We start from the raw sequence: 24,457 nt of genomic DNA, 5'->3' as shown, positions 1-24,457 counted from the left end.
AATCCTTGTCCATCAAACTTCTTTAGGCGTCTTAGGGCATCTTTCCATTCATGTATTGTACCATTTTTTAGAGCTCTTGCAACCGTAACAACCAATACTGGCAAACCCCCACACCTTTTGGCTACTTTGGTTGCTATAGTTTGTATGGCAGTATTTTTAACAATATCACCCGACATCTTCTCAAACAAAGTCCAAGTTTCTTTTTCGTCTAAAACGTCAATAAGGAACTCTTTTTGTGTACCCATATCAGAAGATAATACTCTTTGACTCCGTGATGTCAAAAGTATTTTAAGAGTTGACAAGGGAGGAAGCCCCACAGCCTCCAAGTCAATTCTTTCCCATACATCATCTAAAATAGTAAAATTAGAAGCATCTTCTTGCCTTTTATCCTATCACATAAATGCCGTGCTCTTTTAGCTTCTGTTTCATTCTCACGATGCTCCATACCTAGGTTCTCAGCAATCTCTTTTTGAAGTCTTTCAATGCTTGGATTCTTCTTCACATCTAGTACCAAAACCACATCATCAAACAACTTCTCATGTTCTGCAACTTGCCTATAAACTTGTTTGATAAGTGTGGTTTTCCCAACACCCCCAATACCATATACCCCAATCATGCCAATATTAGGATTTCTCAGTTCATCCATGATTTCCTTCACGACTGAGATCCTTGATGCAAACGCCTCGTTATCTTTAGTAGGTATGCTGCACACTTCTTTAGGGTTAACCTCATATGCAAAACTGAAAAAATCTTTCTTTTCATGGAGTTCAGCAACATCCTGAACCAATTTTGTTGACTTCCTGCTTAGCTGATGACGGAGCTTTAAATTAGGACAAAAGCCATGGAGACACTTGACATGGTGTTCATCTTTCAAGATATCTTTTGCCTCCCCAGTAATCTTGTTCACATCCTTCAGCCAGTTGGTTACAACAGCTTCAACTTTTCTCCCTCTTCTTTCTTCTTGACTAATCCTGCGCTCCACACTCTCTCTTGTAGCATCCAAGTCGCTCAATTGACTCTGTAATTTTTTGAGGTTCCTGTTGTAATGGATTAGGTAACCCACTTGGCGTGCAACTGGGGCAACTGTGTACTCAGCAATCTTTCCAACAATTCCAGTACCAATTGCAACAAGAAACTCCATGTCTGTTATTAAAAATATATCAAATCAATCTTATATATCCATGATAGAAAAAATATGAAATGATATTCAACTTAAAGCACAGATCACACTACTACAAAACAGGACAAAGGGGCAGATATGTTGGGCACAGAAGAGTCATGTACCATGAACTGATAAAAAAGGCACAGATGAGCACGTATTTGACAATTGAAAGATTGAGGCACAGATAAGTGTGTAGGGACAGTTTTACTCTAAATTCCAGTTGTGGGGCCGCAATTCCCCAATATTCTTTATTACGAATAAGTCCTTGTATACCACAAAGCAAACGTATCTCTAGTATCGACAGAGATCTATCACCACCGACGGTAGTGGCCCTCTCGCCCTCTCTCAATTATCCCCAAAGTGTCTGATGCTGGGCAATGAGCTATGGTTTATCAAGTCTGTTATAATTGGATTACCAAGTGAATTGCCTACTTCAGCAAGACCCTTAAGGTAGGGTATCTGATGCTGGGCAATGAGCTATGGTTAAGATTTAAGAAAGAAGAGACTTCTCCGGGCCACCGACCACTTAAGGTACTCCAATCACTTCTTCAATTATTGTTTGTGTGAAATTGAAGACTGGCTTTCAGTTTAATTGTCAAGGGAAGGTAGTTTGTGCATTGAAGGCTTGAATTAGAGGGTTCTGTGGTCAATTTGTGGGGTAGTTTGGATTTGAAGTGATTTTAGGGTTTTTAATTGAGTAATTGGTGAGCAAACCATTTGAGTCTGAGAATTTGACTTCTTTGGAGCAATAGGTTTAAACTTTATTTTGCTGAAATTGCAGGTCGTGCTTAGGATTTGAGTTTGGGGTTTCATATGTCAGAGTAAACAAGAAGCTCAGTGTTTAGATTTCGATTTTATAAAGGCTCAGTTTTTGTTTCTTACTCAATGTTAGATATCTACATTTCAATTCGAAGAAACCCTGTTGACATATTCATAAGTTTAATTAACCCCAAAATCATCTAGATAGGCCATAAACTCTGCATTTTAATAGTGTTGGTGGGATTTGGATATGGTTTCTTTGCTCCCCCTTCTTGCTAGTTTCTATCTGTGACTATAAGTTGAGAATATGTTCAATATATGGCTCACCAAGTCTCTATTTGAATTAGGAAATCAAAATGTGTGAATTGTGAACAAATGTATGATGAAGTTGATTACAAATCATTACTTGTAAGAATTGTCTTTTTTATTTTTATTGTTATTTTTAAACTTGATCAGCTTCTGGATTTAATTATCATGTATTGATGTAGCTTGCTAAAACTCTCTATTTTATTGGAGCATAAAGACTTGGAAGTTCAAGATTGTGGTCATCTCTGTGTTTTTTTATATAGGTTTTGGTTGCAGCTGGTGTTTGTGCGGCAATTGGGCAGCTGTCCAAGCCTTTAACTAATGTAATTCTGTATGGGAAAGAGTTTGAAACCGCTAGCGGCTTCCCTTCCACTCATTCCTCTGTAAGCTAGAAGAATCATTTCGACGTTGGGTTTAAACGGTGACCGGCTGCTGTGGAAGGAAGCTGGTTTAGTGCTTGGGATCTGAAATTTTTTTATCCAATCATGTAACTTTATAATCAAATAATTCGTCATACTCTCTGTTGGATACTATCTAATGCCGGAATTGCTTTTGTTGTTGTTTTCTCCATGTGTGGATTAATGGTGGCTACTGCAACACTTGGCCTTGAAGGTATGCACAATTTCCTTTGTTTTGCACAGACATTTGATTGAAAATTAAACTATTAAATTGATATTCAGTTCATGACTCTATTATTATTATTTTTTACTCAGGGACTTTCGGATTCAGTATTTGGCTTAACTTTAGTTTATGCCAGTCTTGTAATGTATGATGCCCAGCTATCAATGTTCACATCTCTCTCTCTATCCATCTTTTCCTTGATCCTATTAATTTGATACAACATTGATCCTATTAATTTGATACAACATTTTTTGATAACTAAATATTTGAGCTGAGATACTCTTTAGTGATTAACGAACTTGAGGGTATATGCCATTTATTTCAGCTTGCTTACAGCCAAAAGTACTTGTAATAAGCGGTTTGTATGAAGAGGAATGCTATCATGAGTTCATGACTCTGTACTCGTTAACCATGTTATATCTGAATACCTGCTTAGGATGCTCACCAGCATATAGTTGATGTTACAAAAATATACAAGAAAAATCTAATGGGTTCTAGTCCAGAGCTTATGTTTAGACAGATGGCAACATAGGCACCGACAGTAGATTATTTCCAGTCTGTCAGTCCAGTGCTGCAATCTACTAAGCTTCATTAGGAAGGGATATATTTTACTTGTTTATCAGATAGTACTGATATGAAATAGTTCGTTTTAATTAGTTAGAAGTATTAACGTGAGATCATGCATCAGTGCTTATCGTCACTTCATTTTTTTGCCATAATGTTTGTGCCCCTGTCTTGGCGTATGGGTCTGAAATTCTGAACCAAAACTGGAACAAAATTCTTACTTTTTCAAGGGGTGAGAAGAGAAGTCGAAAACCAAGCAAGAGTAGAGGACAAAACTTTGCCTCAAATTACAAGGGTGAACACAATCTCATCCAAAGATTAGAGGTAGACACAATTCTCAGCCTAAAACATCATCTTCGTTACAGTTGGATAGGCTCAAGTACCTTGCATTGGGGATTGGTGTCATTGCCATCCATAGGGGGTTAAAGGGAAGAGTAAGCAGTTGGGAGTTGGTGGGACAGCGATGTTATCACTCGGAAGCTTAGTGAGAAGGAATCTAGACAATCTTTTTTTTGAGGTATTAAGTCCAAATTTCTTTTAGGGTTAAATACTGCTTACTCCCTATACTTATAGGGTTTCGTCGTTTCAGTCCCTGTCGTTTGAATTTCACCTAAAAGCTCCTCGAACTCTCAATTTCCTCACAATTGGTCTCTACCGTCAAACTCCGTCCAAATTGTCTGTTAAATTGCTGACGTGGCATCCATTTCACAGCTGAAATGTCTATTTTACCCTCAATTACCTTTGCTGACGTGGCATCCATTTCTCTCTTCTTCCCGCTCTCTCTCTCTCTCTTCCCCTAACCAATGTTAACGATCACCCCCAACCCCAATCACAATTGCAATACCAACAATACGATAATCATCCCACCAATATTTCCTTTCTAATTCAAACATAAACCCAAACCATCAAAGCTACAACAATTCGATAAAATTCAACAATTCAAACATAAACCCAAATCAACTCACTGTCAAAACTCGACTGATGATGAGCTGATGCTTATGATGCAATCAACCCAGCAAGCTTCCTAATTTCACGTCAATAGGCGCAGTTAAGAGGGAAACTAAGCCCAGAAGTGTCGGAAAAGTCACCGGGGGCAACCACGACGGCGGGGCCGAAACTAACCCAGAAACCAAATCAACATAACTCTATCAATTTCAAAAACTAATTACACTAGAGCGTAGAGGATGATGAGAGGAGTAAGTTCCATACCACATGCAGCTCAATCGGTGGTCGGAAATCACCGAAGTCCGCCGGAAAAATTTCAAGATTTCGATCGTCGATTCTCCTTCCTCGTTCGATGCATGGATGATCCAAGGCCATAGGGTTGTCGGCGACAGCGAGACGAACAAGTTGACGCCGGTGCACCATCGTGCGGTGGCCGAATGGCAAGAATACAGCCGGGTCACAAAAACAGGTCGTTGGGTTGCGTTTCGGGTGAGAGAGCCCAGAGGTGAGGGAAATTCTACTGGTGTTGGTGTTAAAGATTTGAGAGGGAGTTCGTTTTGTATTATGCTGAGTTTGCTAGGCATATTCATCTCCAAAGAAGAAGATGGAGAGAGAGTTGTGTTTATTTTTGGAAGAAGAAGATGGAGATAAACAGAGGAGGAGAGAAAGCCTGGAAGAAAAGAAGTAAAAAAAAGAGAGAGAGAGAAAAAAAATGTAAAGTAATTTAGGGTAAAATAGATATTTCAGCGTGAAATGGATGTCACGTCAGCAATTTAATTGACAATTTGGACGAAGCTTGACGGCAGAGACCGATTGTGAGGAAATTGAGAGTTCGAGGAGCTTTTAGGTGAAATTCGAACGTCAGAGACTGAAATGACGAAAACCTATAAGTCTAGGGAGTAAACAATATTTAATCATTTCTGTTATAACTTGCTGTGTTTGTGGTACATTATGTTGATTTATTTCTTTTCTTATGCCTTTAGTAGCAATCGTATGAAGTTGGTACAGTTTGAATTTGATTATAGAAATGAATATATGGTTCATTTGATATGCTAATTGCTAATTGGGTTATGTCATTGTAGGGTGTGAGGCTTGAATTGTGCACTGGGTATATAGATAGTCTATAATCTATATGTACTCATTTAAATGCCACATGGTCTAGAGTTTTCAAATGCATGTGGAAAGGAACCGCCTTCATGACCTTGTAAGTTGCCGCCCCAAGATCAAAACCCGTAGAAGAAATCGTAAAAAGAAATGAGCAGAGGACCTCAATCAGGGTTCGCTCTAAGGATTAAAGGTTGCAAGATGAGTACACGACACACCCTCCAAGCTCGAAATAGATATAAATGGTCACGAAATATTTATTAATTTTGTCTTAGATGCATTTTCCAAATTTCTAGTGTTTTTCATGGTTTTCCATTTAAATGGAAGTTTTGGAAGTAATATCTCATTCATTGTTCCGTATATTATTAACTGGTGACCACAATTTTTTTTGTGTTTACATATTTAGTTAAAAAATTACAATTCACTGCCAGAATTCCATATAAAAATATAAAAGAAGATTAATTTCTTTGATAAAAAAAAAAGATTAATTTTGTCAAAAACAAGTATATTAACATAATCCCTTAAATGAAAAAAATTACCCAAACAATTCAATTATAAATTTCATCACTTAAATGAGTTAAATCCCTTCATTGTAAACTCCCTTAAAGTTCACTCACCTCAAAAATCCTATTACCTTAAAGTTTCTTAGAACCTTCTAATTCCTTACCCAAACACTCCTTTAGATTTGCTGATGTGTGTATCGAAGTGTATTTCGGGTAACTGTTCAAGCTTAGACTGCTTAGTAGTGTGGTGTGGTTGATAACTGATAGTTTAGGTTTAACTATCAACTGTCAGATCAAAGAGTACGTGCTACTCTGTTCAGTAACACTTGCAAAAGTGTTATTGTCGACGATCAATAACATGTATATGTTAATGACCATGAGTAACAATATCTTAGCTATTCACCGTCAGTGACAAAAGTTATTGACTTTAGTAACAACTGTGTATCTGCTATTGTTTCTGCGTAGCAATAGCAATATTTTTGTGTTTTGCTTTTGCGTCTGGTATATTTGTGTAGTTCATAGCCTTTTTTTTTTTGTCTGAATAAGGATTTCATTAAGCCACCAGGGCAGAAAGGGGGAGTACATAGAAGGAATAGACTAAATAAGGAAAGTACTTCAGTAGAAAACAACAAAACAATGCTAGCTATCGCAGCTTAGGAACTTGGTGTGGTAGGGGGACCAGGTAGGCCATCGTTCCTCAGAATGGAGAGAAGAGAGGTTGGGGGCCTGTTAGCCCAATCCTGGGAGCACAACCTCAGTTTTGCTACCAGGTAGTTCATAGCCTTATTTTACAAATAAACCAAAACATTTGTTATTGGCTGTTAGTAGCTATATTTTCTATTGATCATCAGTGGTATCATTTGCAATTGATCTTCACAACCCTAGCGGCAGCGGCGTCATTGGCTTCCTCGGATCTCCTTAGGTCGATTCAAGCGTCACTTTGTCTTCGTTAAGAGGAGCACAGTGCTTTCAAGTGTTGTTTCTCAGCACTGAGGAGATTGTGGAAGGCTTTTGAGATTTTCCAAGTGATCGGTAGCTTGCTCTAGATAAATTGGTGTTTGTTTCTCAACTGGCGGTGAATGATTACGATGGCAACAGGGTTTGTGGTAACTTGTGGCTGTGGCATCTGTAGCTTAGGCGGGCTCGGTGTGAAATTTCGATTAGTCCGTTAGATTTGGGGTGCAGAGGTTGTCTTGGTGGTGGTGCTTTGGCTCTCATCCATGGCTTTTTGGGGTGGGGGGGTGCGGGGACCGCCAGAGGTAGAAGTTGCAGTGGTGGTGATAAGCGTAGCATTGGCGACGATGTTGGTGGTGGTGGTGGTGGCTTGTTTGTTAGCGGTGTTGGTCATGAAGGTGGTGGCCTGGACATGGAGTTGGGCTGGTGGGTCCGACTTCGAGTTTTGGCTGATTGGGCCTGCTTTAAGGGTTTTCGAGCAACTCCTATTTATTTGTTAGTATATACCACAATTCGTGTAGGCTAATAGGAGACTAGTCAATTAAATTTTTTTTCTTAATAGATACGGAGTTGTTATTTATTTTTAAGTTCACTACAAAGTGAGCTCAAAACAGACTTGCACTGAGTTGCATTTTCTTAAACAGAGTTTTGAATTTTCTTGTGGATTATCAATTTTTAAAGATATGTTAAACTCTAGTCAATGACTATTGATTAGAATGATATCAATTTTTTATTTTTATTTTTAAAGACCTAACAATAATATATCTATCCCAAGTTGTCGCAGAGTTTTGCTCGATGATCAAGTGACCGCTCTGTTTGAGCGAACAGGAAGAGAAGGAGAAAAATAGCGGATTGATTCTTTGAGAATCAGGATGAGATTAGGTTTATCCTCCTTTTTTTTTTTTTTTTTTTTTGTGAGAGAGTATAATATTACCCCACATATCCTTTTAATTACAAAAAAAAAAATACGAAACAGATACGACGTGTTGGAACGCGTATCCATATCTGAGTGTGTTGGATACGCATATGCAACCCATATGAGTATCCCATGTCAGTACGAGATTCGCTTCAAATTTGGCATATGCGAGCATCATAGGTCAGTAATGTGTTTTGCTTTTTGAGTTTTCTAATTGATGCTTATAATAGTTTATGGTTTATATACTTTTCTACTCCTATATTTTATAAAATTTTCGTCCATTCATCTAAATATAAACTTTAATTGAACAACCATTATGAGTTTTAATCTGCCAACTAACCAAGGCAGTTGTGGCGGCAATCTTTGCCACCAATTATGTTGTTCTTATTTCTTTCATGATGCTGTTTGAGGAAGGAAGAGCCTATTATTAAAACCTATAAGCTAGAATTATGTTCTTTGTCTTTTATAACATGATCTCTCAAGATGCAATTTGCGCACCGTAAATTACTTGTTGTCTCTTTGTGTCTATTTTTATTGTATTCTGTAAAATCATTATGTTTGACTTTCTAGTTTGATTCCTTTCGAAAACATATATATGGAAGAGAATATACGTAACTGACGATAAAAGAAAATGTGATTACTAATGTTGAAATTTACCATATATTTATATTAAAACAAACGAACTAATGAGCTAAATATATATATATATATATATATATATATATATATATATATATATATATATATATATATATATATATATATATATATATAAATGATGCAAAATGAAATTGAACAAGAAAATTAAAGCACATACCTTAGCTGCTGTGGTAATGACCTGTGAATAAAGGTACCGTTATTGTTCTAAATTTTCCGATAGAATAGAACAAAATACAAATGAAATCTCTGTCTGTTGAACAAAAACACAGGACAAACGTGAAACCGAAGGTTTTACTTGTGTTTTGAAAACAACTGCAAAAGATTGAAAATAGTAAAATAACAAAACCAAGACAATATGTTTTTTTTTAATATAATAATACATAAGATTGAGATCCACATGTCCCTTACAGTTCCTTAAAACTCTCCATTAATTGAGCAATACTTTTTGTCACTTTAGGCAAGACTGTGTAACAACCTAGTTATTGTTACTCTTGTTTGAATTGTATTGTTTGTATAGGAGAGGCTCTAGTGAGGACTTTCAAATTAACGGTTGGATGAGTGGTCTCAATTTTAGTTGAAATATTAATTCTACAACTCACATATCATCCAACCGTTGAAATATTAATCAAAGTAGGATCCGAGTAGGATCCAAAAGCAACCTAGCTAGATCCTAGATCCGGATTCGATGATGACCTGAACTCTAATCCAAAAACAACCGAACAAGCCTGATCTTCCGACTCCACTAACTACAAAGGAACACCAAACCCCTTCACCATCACCATGCCAGATTGGAGAAGGGATATGACCACCATCAACATAATCATAACCCATGACTCCAAGTAACCGGCGGAAGCCCGAAAATAACTCCATAAAGATGGAGCAGGTGGGATGCGTCGATCCCGTAAAGGACGCCGATCCCAAAACCCTAGGACAGCACTAGGTAGTCAAATTACTTATTTGTGTCAGTAAATTTTGTAACCTAAAATATAGTAAAAAAAGAAAAAAACATATGTTGCAAATCATCTTCCTCTTCTCTTTTTTTTTTTTTTTGGATAGAATCTTCCTCTTCGCTTTAGTTGTTCCTCTTTTTTTTTTTTTTTTTTTTTTTTTTCTGGTATAAAATTTGTTATATGGATATTCAAACATATATAAACAATTAAATCTCTGATCTCTCGGAGAAAAGGAAATTAAAGAAGGAAAGGAATGAACGTACCTTTTATAACTCGATGTTTTTGTTATGAAGTACGCTGAAACGCAGAAAGAAGATGATCATGTACCAAAATCAAATCAAGTAACATTGCAGAATATCAACCGGTAGATCTAAGATCGATCATATATATATCATCTGTTGAAACGCAATATACCTGGTTCTTCTTTTTGTTTCTACGTGGTTGTGATTTGGCATATAACCCGAAGTAAAACCGAAAGAAGGTTGATGTAAGATGCAGGGACACTCTCAAATCAGAGGGAAACTGAAGAGCTAGCTGCTATTAGCTAGTCTGCAGTCTGCACTTTAACCTTGGTTTGATGTAGTTTACAGAGAGGAATGATGAGAGTTGATCGGTGAGTGAATACTTGGAAGTGGAGGAAGCAGCTATATAGCTAAACCCTAATAAAGCTGCTAGGTCATTTGCGTGAGACACGTTAATAATGAATTAATGATGGGTCCATGCACAATTATTGTTGTTACTGTTTCTTTTCCAATGATCAATATTCGAGCAAACTGCTGGTCAACTAAAACAAACAATCCACTAAAGATGCGAAACACTAATGCTTTTCTTTTTCTTTGATATAAAAGTAGAACTCCTGGTTATTGTAGATTATCTCTAGTGGATCTGCAGCCCCACATGACGCTGTCATTTATTTGAATATTGAAGAAGTGTTTTGTCTGTTTCGAACAAAGGGCTCGCGTTTAAAATAATAGCAAACTAGATAATATAAATAATTTTGACAAATGATCAGCTACTACATTCATAAAATTTTATATAACCTTCATAAGAACAAATTTTTGTATATAAAGACAAGCTGTTATGTGATTGTTATGTATCAATAATATATTTATAATTATACCCCTTAAACATGGATAACAAAATAATAACTCTTTTGCACTCGTACTCGGCCAGTTTTGCTACTACACTTTTACTCGTGCAATTCTGCTACTGCTTGAAAATTGAGACAACGTTCGAGGTTAACTCTACTACTGCTTTTAGGGATAGAGAAGATCATTTTTGCTACTGCTTGAAGATACTTTTGCTAGTCCTTGAAAATACTTTTACTCATCTCAACATATGATCTTGATTTTAATTACAAACGAGCATCAAGAAGTAAATTACATACTTTTCGTACATCTTCAACCAAACAGAGCAAGCCAAAATCAAATTGCCAGAAAATAACAAAAAGAAAAAGAAAGAAGAATTAGATGTTAACAATGACAACAGAAACACTTTGATGGGTTCAATTGAACTTGGCTTGTATATAAATATATGTTAACAGAGAGCATAATCGATGAAAAGTGAAAAAGCTCAGACTTGTTTCATGGGCACCCTATTTCTACTTCCAATAAGAATAGCTTACTTTCATTCCAGAACAAAATTACAAGAGCCGATCACAACATAAGGAATAAAAATTGCAGAACCTGAACAAGACACATACCAATGGCAATGCCACTCTAGATTCTCAGCTACCAACCAGAACAACCCACCCATATCCGAAGTTACCCCTCGAAACCAAACAGTGCTACCACTAACAATACTAGAATCGACGCAAAGTGGAGGATAATTCAACCTCTAACTGCTAGTCAATTTACTAATAACAAATCCTAATCTACCATGGACAAATTTAACCAAGCAAAAATCTCAGGCAAATTGATTCAAAAGTTATTGATCCACGCCAACATATCACCCCACCGGCCTTTGGCTGCAAAATAGTGTGCTCCAACATGACACAAACATCGATCGATGCCCAGACATAGGCCTGATTTAGCCCGCTGGGCCAGACATACTTAACGGGTTCCAACGGATAACCCGCCGAATTTCCAACGGATAACCCGCAAACCCGCCGGATTTAGCCCAGACATACTTCCTTCTGCTACTGCACCACGCTTGTCAATTCAAACCAGAAATGAAAACCGCAACACAATTTAACCTTAAAAAAAAAAAAAAAAAAAAAACTTAAATTGAACTGAAACAAAGCAACGCAGGCGAGTCAATTAGGGCATATTCATCAATATATCTCGCAGGAAAGACTAAATCACAGAGCAATACACAAACTAGAAATCGATTATTATTGTGAGATTGGGAGCAAATCGCTAGAGTGCAAGTGGCATTTAAGCGAAGATATCAGTAATAGAGCGAAAGCCTCCAACGCTGCAGCCATGGCCGGATCTAGAATCGATCGCAGCGCTGGAAGAGGCGTGGTGGCACTACTCGCTCAGGCTCAGCCGCGTCACTCCGGTCCGGTTCGCGATGTCGGCGCGTAGCCTCAGATTTCTCTATTCGAGTCAGGTACCTCTGTTTTGGGTGGCATTGCGGTAAGTTTAACAAAAACTTGTTTTAATTTTGTAATTATGCGTGAAATATCAGGGATTAAGGGCCCGCTCCATTCCTTTGGACTTGGGCTTTGTGTCCTGATTTGTATAGAACTTTACATATTTAGTTTCTCTGTTTTTCTATCTATATTGTCTGGTGATGAAAATTAGAATAGCAGCAGTCCATTCCGGCAAGAAAAAAGTATATGAACAAATTCATCGTAAACATAAGCCCTTGACATTGGCCTAATGGTGAGAGAAGGTGGGGAATTAATTAGCCTATGTGAAAGGGGAAAAAAAAAAAAGTTCATTGTAAATACTTTTTTTTTCGATTACACATTGTAAACACTTTTGATCGCTTCTTAATTTTCTTGAACAATTTTGGGTCATTTAATAAAAAAGAAAAAAAAAATTCAAATTAGTTCGTTCAATCCAAAAGATATGTTGATGCAGACAGATTTCAAAAATGTAAAATTCTAAGTAGGCTGCACAAACACAATATACTGTCTCACTCTCAGAGGGAACAGCCTTCCTCTTCATTTGTTTCCTGATATCATTCATGTTATCCTGAAGCTCAGATGAAGCTCTCATCCTCATAATCTTCTTCTTCACTTGCTTCCATGATAGCATTCATGTTATCCTAAAGCTCATATGAAGCTTCATCCACTGCCTCATCTTCAGTGCCCTCATCCACAGAATTTTCTTCCGCGCTGGAACCTGATTCAATTGGCTTTCATGGTTTTCATGTGATTATAGGTACTCTTTTCTTGATCATATGTGGTATTCGCCAATATCTTGGTCATCTGACCAAGGAGCATCACGTTGGCTTTGAAGCAGCTGCATGGTACTGGCATTTTGTAGACGCGGTTCGGTTATTCCCATTTGTCTCTATCTATTTGTGGGGAGGTATATGAAGGAACGAAACAGTGAATTGAGGAATGAAAGCTGGATCACAAAGAGAATCGGGCTGTGGAAAAGAATGACTGCGTCTTTAATACTCCAATCTAATTTCCCATAGCATCACCCAATGCCTCAGCCTTGAAACTTCTTTAGGCTCTATTACAGTGGCAGGCACATTCACATTTGAACTCTTGCTGGTCTGTCTCTTAGTGGCAGTTGAACTCAAAAATTGATGCGGCTACGATGAAGAAAGTATTTCACCCAAAAATCATTGTGACTCAATAAATAAAAACAACGAAATTTTTTTTTTTAATTTTTGACATTTTTCGATCTTTTTTTTTTTAATTGAAAATATTCTAAAATAAAGGTGTAAACCCACCCCACACTTAGAATCTATATTGTCCTCAATGTAGACAAAAAAAATATGGTATATAGACCCTAAATATGGGAGGCTACGAAAATAAGGGAAGGGTAAAATAAACAAACAAAGACACAAGTACAATTCAACCTAAGCAAGTGAAGGGATAGAAATGTCAAACTCTCGTTGATGGCTTCTCCACAGCTTCGGTTGAAATGGGTTGCCTCCCATGCAGCGCCGCGCTTAATATTTATAGTCCTTCAGCCTGGACTCTTCTGCTTGTTCACACGTCTTGGGGTGCCTCCTTCCTTGGGTTAGGCACCGTGTTGCTTGGTAGCTTCCCTGTTTCAGCAATCCGGCCCATGAAATCCACCACTTGGCCCATTTGGAAGCTTTTTCCGCGGATCATTTCATCATGGTAGGCCTTTATCAAGTGTTAGTAACATATACAAGGTTTCACTACAAAAAAAAATTCAAATAGCCACGGCGCAATGCCGTCGCGAAAAGCCAAATTGCCGTCGCGAAAGACCAACGGCGACGGCTAGACGACGGCAAAATCGCCGTTGTCGTTGAGGGCGTCGCCATTGCTATTTGCGACGGCAATTACGCCATCGCGGCGACGGCAACTTTGCCGTCGCAAAGAGCTATAGCGACGCCACCTACCGCAATGAAATTTTTTGCCGTCGCTGAAGGTCATCTGCGTCGGAAACAATGCCGTCGCAAAATATGAATCACCAATAAAAAAAAAAAAATTTGCAAAACCCATACAAATCACATTCTGTGCAAAAATACAAATGAGAAGCTTGTATACTCTTTCACAATATTGTTATTCAATGATTCATACATCTTTGTCATTGTTCAAAATACAAAAAATGCACAACTTCTTTCTCCTATCTTACTCTCGCTCATCCCAGCTAATGACAACCTCAAGTGAACACATCTGAAGCTTCAATTTCTCTGCTGAGATGAAACTGGTACACGAAAAAACAGATAAAATAGTAAGCTGATCACTGACCTTAAGAAAGAAAAGAACCTCAATTTCATTACCCTCCTTTAGGTCCTAAACTGACACACTCTTACCCTTTAGTTTTCTGACCAAAGAGACATATATGAAAGGTTTCTTCAGGTCGTGAGAGATTTCAAAACTCAAAGAATTTGCAGAGATGTCTTTGCGAAAGTAAAGGAACTATTTGAAGAGCATGACAATGGTGATAGAGAAAGCCTTGTGAAAGTAGAATAGGGATAGGAGAAAGTGAAAGTGGGACTACGATCTCAGAGAGTAGAGAACTACACTAGAAACTACAGCTTTGCTTGGTGGATTATCATTTCATACCTCACCTCTTCATGTGTGCACATCTTTATATTTATCAGAGTCTACACAGCGTTTGGTAATGAAAAACACAGTCAATGTTTGGTTTCTACCTTGACTTTATCTTTGGTCAGCTGCGCAGCACCAGTATTAGGTCTGCAATTAAGAGGAAGGGCCTCATTTGGAGAATCAACTTATGCAACCCCAGTTTGACCAAAGACTAATATTGGTACTCCACCTGCAATGACAAAAAGAAGAATTAATATTTGAATGAACAGAAAACTCAAAATTACTAGAACATTGTCAAATATAAGTAACTGGATACGAACTGGATTCTCTTTGATACACCTCTTTTGATTCATAAACAAACTGGATTCTTCTCAAATAAACACCATTAACAGAAGATATCATGGTCATTGCTGCTCACCTTATAACGTACTCAATACTAGCTGCATATTGTAAAGCATTAGTGATTTTTATTTCATCAACCCTGCCACAGAGAATAGGAATTCAATCAAACGCATCTCAGAGAATAGGATTTATGCAGTCTTAATGCCAACACCCAGAAAAACATATTGAAAAGGAACTCTAACAAGCACTCTACCTAAAAAATAAATAAAAAATCAACTAAAAAAATCCACACCTTCAATTGGCGCCACACATCAGTCAATGAAAACAAAGCCAGTTTCACTAGTATCAAAAAACTGAATATCTCGGCATATATTTTCAATGCACCAGGAGTCGAAACAAAGCTGATGGGCCAGTTCACTTGATATCCAAACCAAGAAAGTTGAAGGAATGGACTCCTGCATCATTGACACAAAAACAAGGTCAGAGAGATGACAGAAGAATGCCAACTGAAATTTAAACCAAATGTCCCAATATTCCAAAGCACAATCAAATCTGAAAGGGGCACAAAAGAAGGCAAGCACTAGAAGCTTGTTCGAACAATAATAAATTATGTTAGAGGGTTCTTGCTGAGCATGTAGAAGAACCATAAGAGTGAATTTGCATTGGTATCTTTCCAAGAGAAATCATGAAGTTCATAATTATTTCGCTTAGATATTTATCATTCATCTCCTCTGGATTCTTCTCACTCTCCAATAGAAACCGCGACAGTATGTCCTCCTTGTCATTCTATGAAACATGTAGCAGACATAGGATTAGAAGGTAGAGAGAAGAGAAACATCATGCAAGACAATCCCCAATACATGTTGCCACAAATATCTGATGGACCACATGGCTCCATTCAAAATAATATTCATATTATGAGATGATGATTTGATACCAAGTATCAGAGGAAATGATCTCGTTCTCACTCTCATAAACACAGACACACAGTAAGAATGACAGCAAAGTAATGCAAAATTGATAAGGGTGGCTTCAGAACCAATTTTGAGAAATCTTTTTCATATCCAAAATGGATCAACATAGATTTGAACCTGCAGAATCTGAAACTTGTAACTAGTATTGTCACGAGCTCAGAGTCTCAGAAGAGTTAATCCTTTTTCTTCATTTGCTCAATTTTTGTGTGGATTAACTTATACAAGAAATCATCAACGAGTTTGGTATTCTTCCTTTAGAGGGCTTCTGATCCTGCATTCAGAAACTTCTTGATCCCCCACAAGACATCAACGAAATGAAAGAGGGTCAATGTACTTGCATTTCAAAAGCATCACCAAAACTCTTGCCTTCTTCAATTGATTTTCCATATGAAGAAACTTAACTATTGTAATCTGAACATATTGTAAAGCATTACTGATTTAGTGTCCTGCAGTGTTTCAAATAGCATTCGCGGGTATGGGTATTTACCCAACCCATTTTTAAACGGGTAAACCCATACCCACCCATTTACCCATTTTCAATTTTTTTTTTTTTAATGGTCTTTAAGCTTCAGTCTATTAAAGGCTGGGATTTTTTTTTTTTTAAATACTTGCTACTATTTTTTCAGCCACAAAGAACCAATTAATAATGAATTGAAAACTCGTTACAACCTCTTACCAACAAAACAAAGAATAGAGAAAGAGACTTGTTACAATCCGATGCTAATTAGGCAAACAAAAACACTGCCTAAATGATGCAACCCAGATTAGTAGGCACCCAATTAATTACTATAACATACATTTTACTCTCATCATGATTCATGACAAACAAATACACACATGCAGTCACACATACACACAAATACACACTCAAGTTGTAAGACTTGATTGTACACACATTTGCAAAACTCAGCCGGCTCTATACTCTGTCATCTGGTCCAGCAATCATGAACTGTCATTTGAATATTTCTACATCAAACTTCGTGTTAAGGGATTCAACTTCACTAGGGCAAGGGAAAGTTGATATTAAGTGGCAGAAAACACTCACATTGCAATCAAGAGCATATTTCCTGGCAAGAAGTATTGCTGCATTATAATTATGGTTATTATGGTTATAGAAACCGATCAATATGCCTCTTTTCCCTTTTCTTTTCCTTTCATATTTCTTCCCCCATTCATAATTTTGACTTCTGTTTGCTCATTTTCACAAGGGAAGGTTATGGCGGTTGCTGAACAATCATATAGTTATTATACTGGAAACGAAGGAACTGACAAAGATCCTCAGGTAGTCAAACACAAAATATCTCACTCAAACTAACAAAACCCAGAATCCCTTTGCAAAAATTAACACAGAATCAATCTCTATTCCAACAAATCCCACAATCAAAAGCCAAAACTCAAAAGCACTTGCTCAAATCCACATAACTACAATCATTAATCCCAATATGCTTAACCAAAACAAGAAAAACCACATGAATCGCAAAACCCACTTCCTGAAAATATTTTTTCCTTCCTAAAAATCAAATCAAGCATTGCAAATTGCATATATGCAGACAATAGATACATATATAAGAGAGAAGGAAGCGAGTAGTACGAGTTCGAGAGAGGAGAAACAATGGCGGCGCCTGAAATTCACAGAATCAATCTCTATTGCTGCAATACTATCCTCATATACTAACTAGCAGCATAACCCAACAATAAATTACACAAAAGCAAACAAGATAATCTAAAACAATGAAACGGGTGGATTTCGAATCGGAAATTGAACTTACTTGAGAGGGAGTTTCCGATACGCCTTTTTAATTTCCTTATCAGTTGAATGACTTTGAATCCCTAGAAACACTCAAGACTTCTTACGGGTCTTGCCGTATCGGCGAGCTTATGTGCCTTCCAATTTCGAACCAGAACCCATCTCTCGTCTCTGTTTCTCACTCTCCAAAAAGAAGCTCTCTATATCAAAATCTAGCTTAGATAGAGCGGAGAATCTGGAGAAGAAAGAAATACCAGATCTGTGATGGATTATATTGAAATGACGAGATCTAGGTTATAGCCGATCTGACCCAGAGACAAGATGCATGTATTTGGGACTTTGGTATTCTGAATACCCAAACGCCACACTAGTTTCTAATTGATCTGATGCACAAGAGAAGCGGGTTGAGAGCGGAAGAGAGGCTGACCCAAAGAGAAATTTTTCAAAGTTTAATTCTCTTTTGCCCTCTAACATAGAGTTTAGAACTAAGTACACGCGACGACACATTGGTGGTAGCAATTCATATTAGAATATGCGACGGCGTAGTTATGCAGTAGCAAACAATTGGTATTATCGCGACGGGGATGTTTTGCCGTCGTATCCGATTGTTGTTTTTGCGACGGGGTTGTTTTGCCGAAGCAAAATATCTATCATTCGCGACGGCTATTACACGCCGATGCAAAAAAGTGAAGCCAATTGAATTCTTTTTTGTAGTGTTCGGAAACAAAGTAAGCCTTTCCTTAACTTTCTAAGTTACTTTTACATTTACAATTACATACTTAGGTACTGGAACAGAGAACCTCGTTGTGCAATGGGATTATAGAACAGCTACCCTCGACAAGGTCATGTTTAATCCAATATACCTTAAGCATGTCTCAATTGATTCCAAGTTGTAAGTCGAGTTCAATAGAAACCACTACTATTGGTGAGATACGATATAAGGATAGTCGCCTAGACATAAGTCTCTTTCATTTGTTTCAGAAGGCTGGATGGCCAGATTAAGAGGTAAGTGAGAGGGAGGACTCATTTTGGTGATACTACGGAGGCTACTCCCTCATTGAGGTTTAGGCCCATATCGGCTACTCCCACATAGTGGTTTAGGCTCATTCTATAGTATCTCTGAGATCCAATTGAACCCATCACCCAGGGTCCCAATCTAAGACACCATCCATATGCGCCCCTTACTCAGCTGGCAAATTAACTTATGTGTTAGACCATTCTCCAAGTGCTAATAAAGGCCGCCCTCAGCCTCAAGAGACCTTAGTAAGGTACTAATGAAGGGTTAAGGCCAATATTAACAAAATGGCCCTTGTCTACTCATACTATTTTACACACTTACAACAATTAAGTATTTAACTAAATTCATAACAACCTAAGTATATTAATCTAAGTGAAACACATACAATTTACAACATGCTTAAAAAAACTTCTACAAATTGCACAACAATTATAAAAGACATGCTTAATTTGGTAACAATCATAAAACTTAAACTAAATCACAATGGGTGGTTCTAGTTGGACCTCCAAATTTGCTATTTGGACCTCCCATACTTAGTACACCTCTAATTTACTTTTTAGAATACTTAAAATGCTAAGTAGACCTCCTTATTTTTACTAAAACACCCTTGAACATAAGATACAACAATATGTTACTCTCCTTTTTATCTCTATATATCTCCAACATGAGAAGAAGAATGAATCAAAATCACATGATATTGCTCTCTTATGAGTAGGTCTCTCCTCCACTAAAATTAATCAAAGGTTCTCGATCTTGATATGTTGTTGAAATCCTTTTGAATTTGCTAAAAGAAGGAATTTCAAGGGTTTTGGGTTGGAAGATCGAGTAATAACTATATCATAATACTCAATGAATTTAGTTTAAGGAAATTCCAAATCAGATTGTTTTGAATTTATTTTTGTATTAAATGATGAGCCATGTATAGAAATTATTGTTTTTACTTAATTATTTTAGGTAAATTTTAAAACTATATGTCAATATAAGGAAATTCCGGAAAAATAAAAAATCAATTTAATTGAATGTTATATTTAGGGAGGTAATTTAAGAAGAGATTTTTTTTTTTTTTTTTTTTTCTGTTTTCTCTCTTTGTCCTTATTTGTCTTTTCATATGACTTGACAAAGTATATTAATAATTGAAAAAAGTTGGAGGTCCAAATATCAAATTTGGAGGTCCAACTAGAATCACTCTTGACTCAATCACAATTATAGTTTGGCCTAACATAAATCGCAATTTGTTACCATTCCACAAGTGTAGTACAAAAATTTAGCATGCATTCTATATAAACAACAAAATTAATGACACTTTAAGTGCTAGAGATTTTACCAATCCTCGGCAACGGCACCAAAAATTGATGCGGCTACGATGAAGAAAGTATTTCACCCAAAAATCATTGTGACTCAATAAATAAAAGCAACGAAATTTTTTTTTTAATTTTTGACATTTTTTTATTTTTTTTTTAATTGAAAATATTCTAAAATAAGAGCAGTTTTCACAGCACTTGGGGATTCGCTTCCTTTATGTGGCAACGCAGATTAAACAATAGTAACATAATTAGAATCATTGGCAACTACCAAATCTTGTGCTCCCTCACAATGAGGTTCTGCATGCAGCAACCACAAAAAAGTTCAATAAAAAGGATACAAACTGAAGTTAAAAAGAGCAAGCATAATGATCTTGGTCACAATAACAAATAAACTCCAATTTACCTTACCCTTTATCCTCAGCTGAGATCTTTTCATCAGATTCATCCATAACCTCAAATATAATTTCATAATGATATCTGAAGACACCTCACATTCCATTCCTACTTCTGCATTGAACCATCTATCTGTACCTCAGTCACATCCATCTTGCTATCTTTGAATAGACTTTCATCCACAACTTGTCCATTTGATTTTAGCTCCAACGAAACTTCAGAAGCATCAATTCCACTTAAGCTCCCCTCTGATACTGTCTGCATACCAGATCCTGTCCCATACAATATAAGTCATGTAAGAGAACAATATTTTGGCTCCACATGTCATCTAAGAAACAACAAATTTAGTAAATCTTAGAACGCCACCAAAATTTTCATTAATCACAGAACATAAAAGGACATTTGACAACGTGTTGTCAATGTTAAATCTAAAAAGGGCGGTGCAGAAATCATGTTTGAATCATATAACTAAAAGGATTTGTTTGAAAGAGATGTATGCTTTCTCACGTACCCCATGAATTTATCAATTTGAGGGTTTGTTATAATATTCTGCTAAATTATTTCTATGTTAAGTGACATTTACCAAGCCATATATAGATCATAGTTTCAAGAAAGCAAAAAGAAAAAAAGTATCTATGGCAAAAGTAGAACTTTCATAATCTCATAAGTCAGAACAAAGAAAACCAGGTTGGTGATTCCCAACCTAAAAGAAGAATCAGCAGTCTGGAAAAAAAAAGGATATATGAGAGCTATCTAAGGATCGAAAAGATGACAAGCTTCCAAAAATGTTCGAAACACAATGTCTATACTTACCAGCTAAGTTAATATCATCGATGATTCCTGCTGGAGAAGATAAAGACTTTGTGCAGGGAAAATGGAACTTCATGATTTGTAGGACTCTTGGAAAATTGTGTTCGGTCCTTGATAAACTGATCACTTCGATATTCTGAATTAACAAATGGAGCTTAAATTATGATCACAACATAAAAAATAAAAAAAAGAAACTTACATAATCTCCTAACCACAAAAGTAACTTCAACTCTCCCCCAATAATTTTTCCATCTCCACTTCCTCTGATGTAGACATTGGTGTGTATAGTATAGGCCTTCCCAAATGTAGTCCCCAAAAACTTGATGTCCACTTCATCTTGATATCCTGGTGAGCTTCACTTTTAAAAGCTGCAACAAATTTGATCAGTTCATGATCAACACAATTAATTGAAGCAAAATCCACTATGCTTGATGAAAATTATGAAAGCTTTAGTTTCCTATTTCAGATCTCAAATTCAATGGATATCATCAAAAGGAACATGCTTTACACTCACTACCAGAGCTTATCATATATAAAACAACACATGTTTGCCAAATACAAAATTCAAGACCAGTATGGACTATGGACATTCCCAGTTCAGAGCTACCTCAAATAAACCCAAAAAACAACAAATTTAAGTAAAATCCAGATTCTAGGAATCAATAGGTAAAGACAAAATGCAACCCAGAAATTGCTTAATCAAAACAATTGTTCATCTGAGGCTTTAATCAATTAGAAGAAACTCAAATAAAACTCAAAATGAAAAAGAATTACCCATATTCGTCCTACTCTTCCTCAGATTAAAACCCAAGTACTCAACAAATAATACAAAACTTTCTCAATGCAAACAAAGAGCAGGTACAAACTTGAGAAGCTAAAGTTGGTTATCACTGTTCATCGGCTTCAAACCCAATTGCTTCTGACAATGCTTCAGCTAGGTGTCTCTTGTAAATACCAATGAGCATATAAGCCAGCCCAACTCCTAGAATGTAAAAATAGCTCAATATTCATACAACAAAATCCATTTATTGCAAACACTTTAAGTACGTTATCCATCTTAACCACTACTTAATTCTATCCACTCTCACTCTACACCCAAAACTAATGCTTCTCAAAATTTCACCTTCCAATATGTTAATAGCTATTACCTAGACATCAAAAGTCAGTAGTTTCATTACTATTTCCTCTTTTGCAGTTGTCATTGCAATCCAAAATTGAGCATATATTGTAGATAAAATCTCACTCAATCATACTGTCCAGAATCAAATTTTACAAAAATTAATAAAAGTTAAACAACAATATCAATTTTCTAATTCAAAATCTCTTTATTGATGTTAACAAATTTGACCCTTCTAATATTCCTTCATGATCATTACCAAATAAAGACTGACCTCTCCACTGAACTCAACTTGAGACTCCTCTTTGAGCAGTGCTTCATGTTCCTCATTGGTGTCAACAACTAGTGCAGCTAGATGTCTCCCATGGTATTCATGGATCTTCACATGGACTCTTAGTCCTTCTAGTCATATAGGAATAAACGGGTGCGCAGTGCATCAATGATTGGCATCGATGCGTCAGAGTTTGAGTTTTGAGAGTAAACTTTATAGAAATGGTTACTAGTTTTCCTGATTTGCTCGATCAATTTCATCATAAATTTGCCAAACTCAACTCATTATGATTCTACCTGGTATCGAAAATTAAGCTTCACCGATTCGACAGCAAAGTGTAGCTGGGATGGGTCGGCGACAAGCCCCACTGGGTCATACACACAAGTATAACAATTGAAATGCAGTAAAATGCTCATTCAAGCATTTTCACAAACACTTGGGGCTAATTAAGCAGAATGACAAGCTGAGAAAAAAAAATGAAAAGAAGCCAGAAAGCTCTCAATTGGAACTTGAACAAAGCACCAGCAAGACCAAAGATTGCAGAAAAATGAGAAGAGCTCTAATAAGAATCACTCTGTTTTTTTTTTTTTCTGTGCTATTCGTGTTTATTGTTTTTTCTTCCTTTATTGTTAAGCAGCAAGAAAGCAAGACTTGCACACACATATCAATACAAGCATAAGAATTGAAATGCAGCAAAATCACCACAGAAACAATCATACAGGCATTTTGCCAAACACTTGGTGTGCATAGCACAAGCGATAAGTTTATGACACATGAATCTGGTGACCAATCTTCCACTTTTGTCGGACCGTTTGGTGGAGCAGTAGAATCTGGAAAGTGGAGTAAGGAATTTGTCAGAACAAGTAATAACAAATTTGAAGGTAGAAGCAAGCAGAAAATTCTAACCACACTTACAGTGAAATGTGGTTAAGATATCGAATCAGTACTTGCCGAATTCCTTTTATCCTCAGCAGTCAGCCGTGCCTCTGGAAATATTACACAGATGGTCGTAAATCAGCATTTTATAAACAAAATTTTTGGGTACCGGAGAATATATATTGGGAAAATACAAAACAATAAACATGAATGTAATGAGATGGGAAGATACACTTACCCGCACGATCGACATCTGTGTCTGCCTCTTCGTTGGTTAGCTGTAGAGTTTGGTCATGAGTTGTGAAAATCTTCAACTTGAGGCGGTTGCTCATGGTTGAAGTTTCCAAGGACGGGAGTTTAGCAATGCAATTTCCGGAGCAAAAGCCTTGCAGTCTTGGTAGACGAAATAGTTTCAAATGTTTCAACCGCCTGAATGTAATCTCATGTCTTGAATCGTCATTTTTAGTGCTTCCCACTATTTCCACCAGTCTTGGGCAATTTTCGACTTCCAGTTTTGTGAGTTGCATTAAACTTTCAGCCATGGAGTAAGTTATCAAGTATTTCAATCTGTTGCAAACACTTACTCGCAAACTTGTTAGATTGTTGAAGGGTATTGCGGATGATCTCAGATTCCTTAAGCTGTGACAACCATTCACCAATAGAAATTCCAGGTTTGGAAAATTTGGGATGCGAGGGGCTGATTGTGAGTTATCCTCCTCGTCATCCTGGCCTAGATGCATCAGCTTCTCCATTCCAACAAGCTTAAACTCTTTTAAATGTGGAAGCAGCTGCTGTTGCTGGGTCCCAATCCCAACTGCAGTACTAATGTTGTTGCCTTCTTGGTCGAGTAATTTGTCAAGAAAACCAACTGACTTGGACTGTGGGCAACAAATCGTAAGATGGTTTAGTCTGCTGAACAACTGCGCTGCTGCTGGGAGTGGACCATTCGAAAACTCCATTGCATTCACGTGCAACCATTCCAAATTGGGAAATGAATCCTAAAATAGAC

General features: G+C 36.9%; 1 protein-coding gene, 2 long non-coding RNA genes and 1 pseudogene across 4 annotated transcripts; all 4 read right to left on the bottom strand.

Moving 5' to 3' along the window:
• Positions 1-2: 2 nt before the first annotated feature.
• On the bottom strand, positions 3-10,096 carry LOC133711733 (probable disease resistance protein At1g61190; annotated as a pseudogene).
• A 3,963-nt stretch (positions 10,097-14,059) lies between these two features.
• LOC133708102 (uncharacterized) lies at positions 14,060-14,615 on the bottom strand. Its single transcript, XR_009845568.1, has 2 exons — positions 14,359-14,615; positions 14,060-14,249 (listed from the first exon to the last, which is right to left on the bottom strand). It is a non-coding gene; the product is annotated as an uncharacterized LOC133708102 (long non-coding RNA).
• Positions 14,616-14,701: 86 nt separating this feature from the next.
• LOC133710966 (uncharacterized) lies at positions 14,702-18,153 on the bottom strand. Of its 2 annotated transcripts, XR_009846985.1 has the most exons (5): positions 17,914-18,153; positions 17,682-17,830; positions 15,231-15,393; positions 15,015-15,077; positions 14,702-14,825 (listed from the first exon to the last, which is right to left on the bottom strand). It is a non-coding gene; the product is annotated as an uncharacterized LOC133710966 (long non-coding RNA). The 2 variants fall into 2 exon arrangements; XR_009846984.1 differs by having other exon boundaries at positions 17,682-18,153.
• Positions 18,154-23,274: 5,121 nt separating this feature from the next.
• On the bottom strand, positions 23,275-24,407 carry LOC133711732 (uncharacterized). The gene is made up of 3 exons (XM_062137830.1): positions 23,687-24,407; positions 23,488-23,558; positions 23,275-23,402 (listed from the first exon to the last, which is right to left on the bottom strand). Exons 1-2 carry the CDS (start codon positions 24,405-24,407, stop codon positions 23,500-23,502), a joined length of 780 nt encoding a protein of 259 aa, XP_061993814.1. The 3' UTR covers positions 23,275-23,402; positions 23,488-23,499.
• Between the last annotated feature and the right edge of the window lie 50 nt (positions 24,408-24,457).

This window comes from Rosa rugosa, chromosome 5 (genome assembly GCF_958449725.1).
Source record: "Rosa rugosa chromosome 5, drRosRugo1.1, whole genome shotgun sequence".
Lineage (NCBI taxonomy): Eukaryota > Viridiplantae > Streptophyta > Magnoliopsida > Rosales > Rosaceae > Rosa > Rosa rugosa.
The sequence above is the reverse complement of the archived record's forward strand: the minus strand, read 5'-3'. Positions and strand labels throughout refer to the sequence as shown.

Excerpts from the sequence above, each read along its gene's own strand:
- LOC133711732 (XM_062137830.1), bottom strand. The coding sequence starts at position 24,407 with ATGGAGTTTTCGAATGGTCCACTCCCAGCAGCAGCGCAGTTGTTCAGC. Across the intron at positions 23,559-23,686 it reads CACAGATGTCGATCGTGCGG|AGGCACGGCTGACTGCTGAG; the intron begins GTAAGTGTATCT and ends TAATATTTCCAG.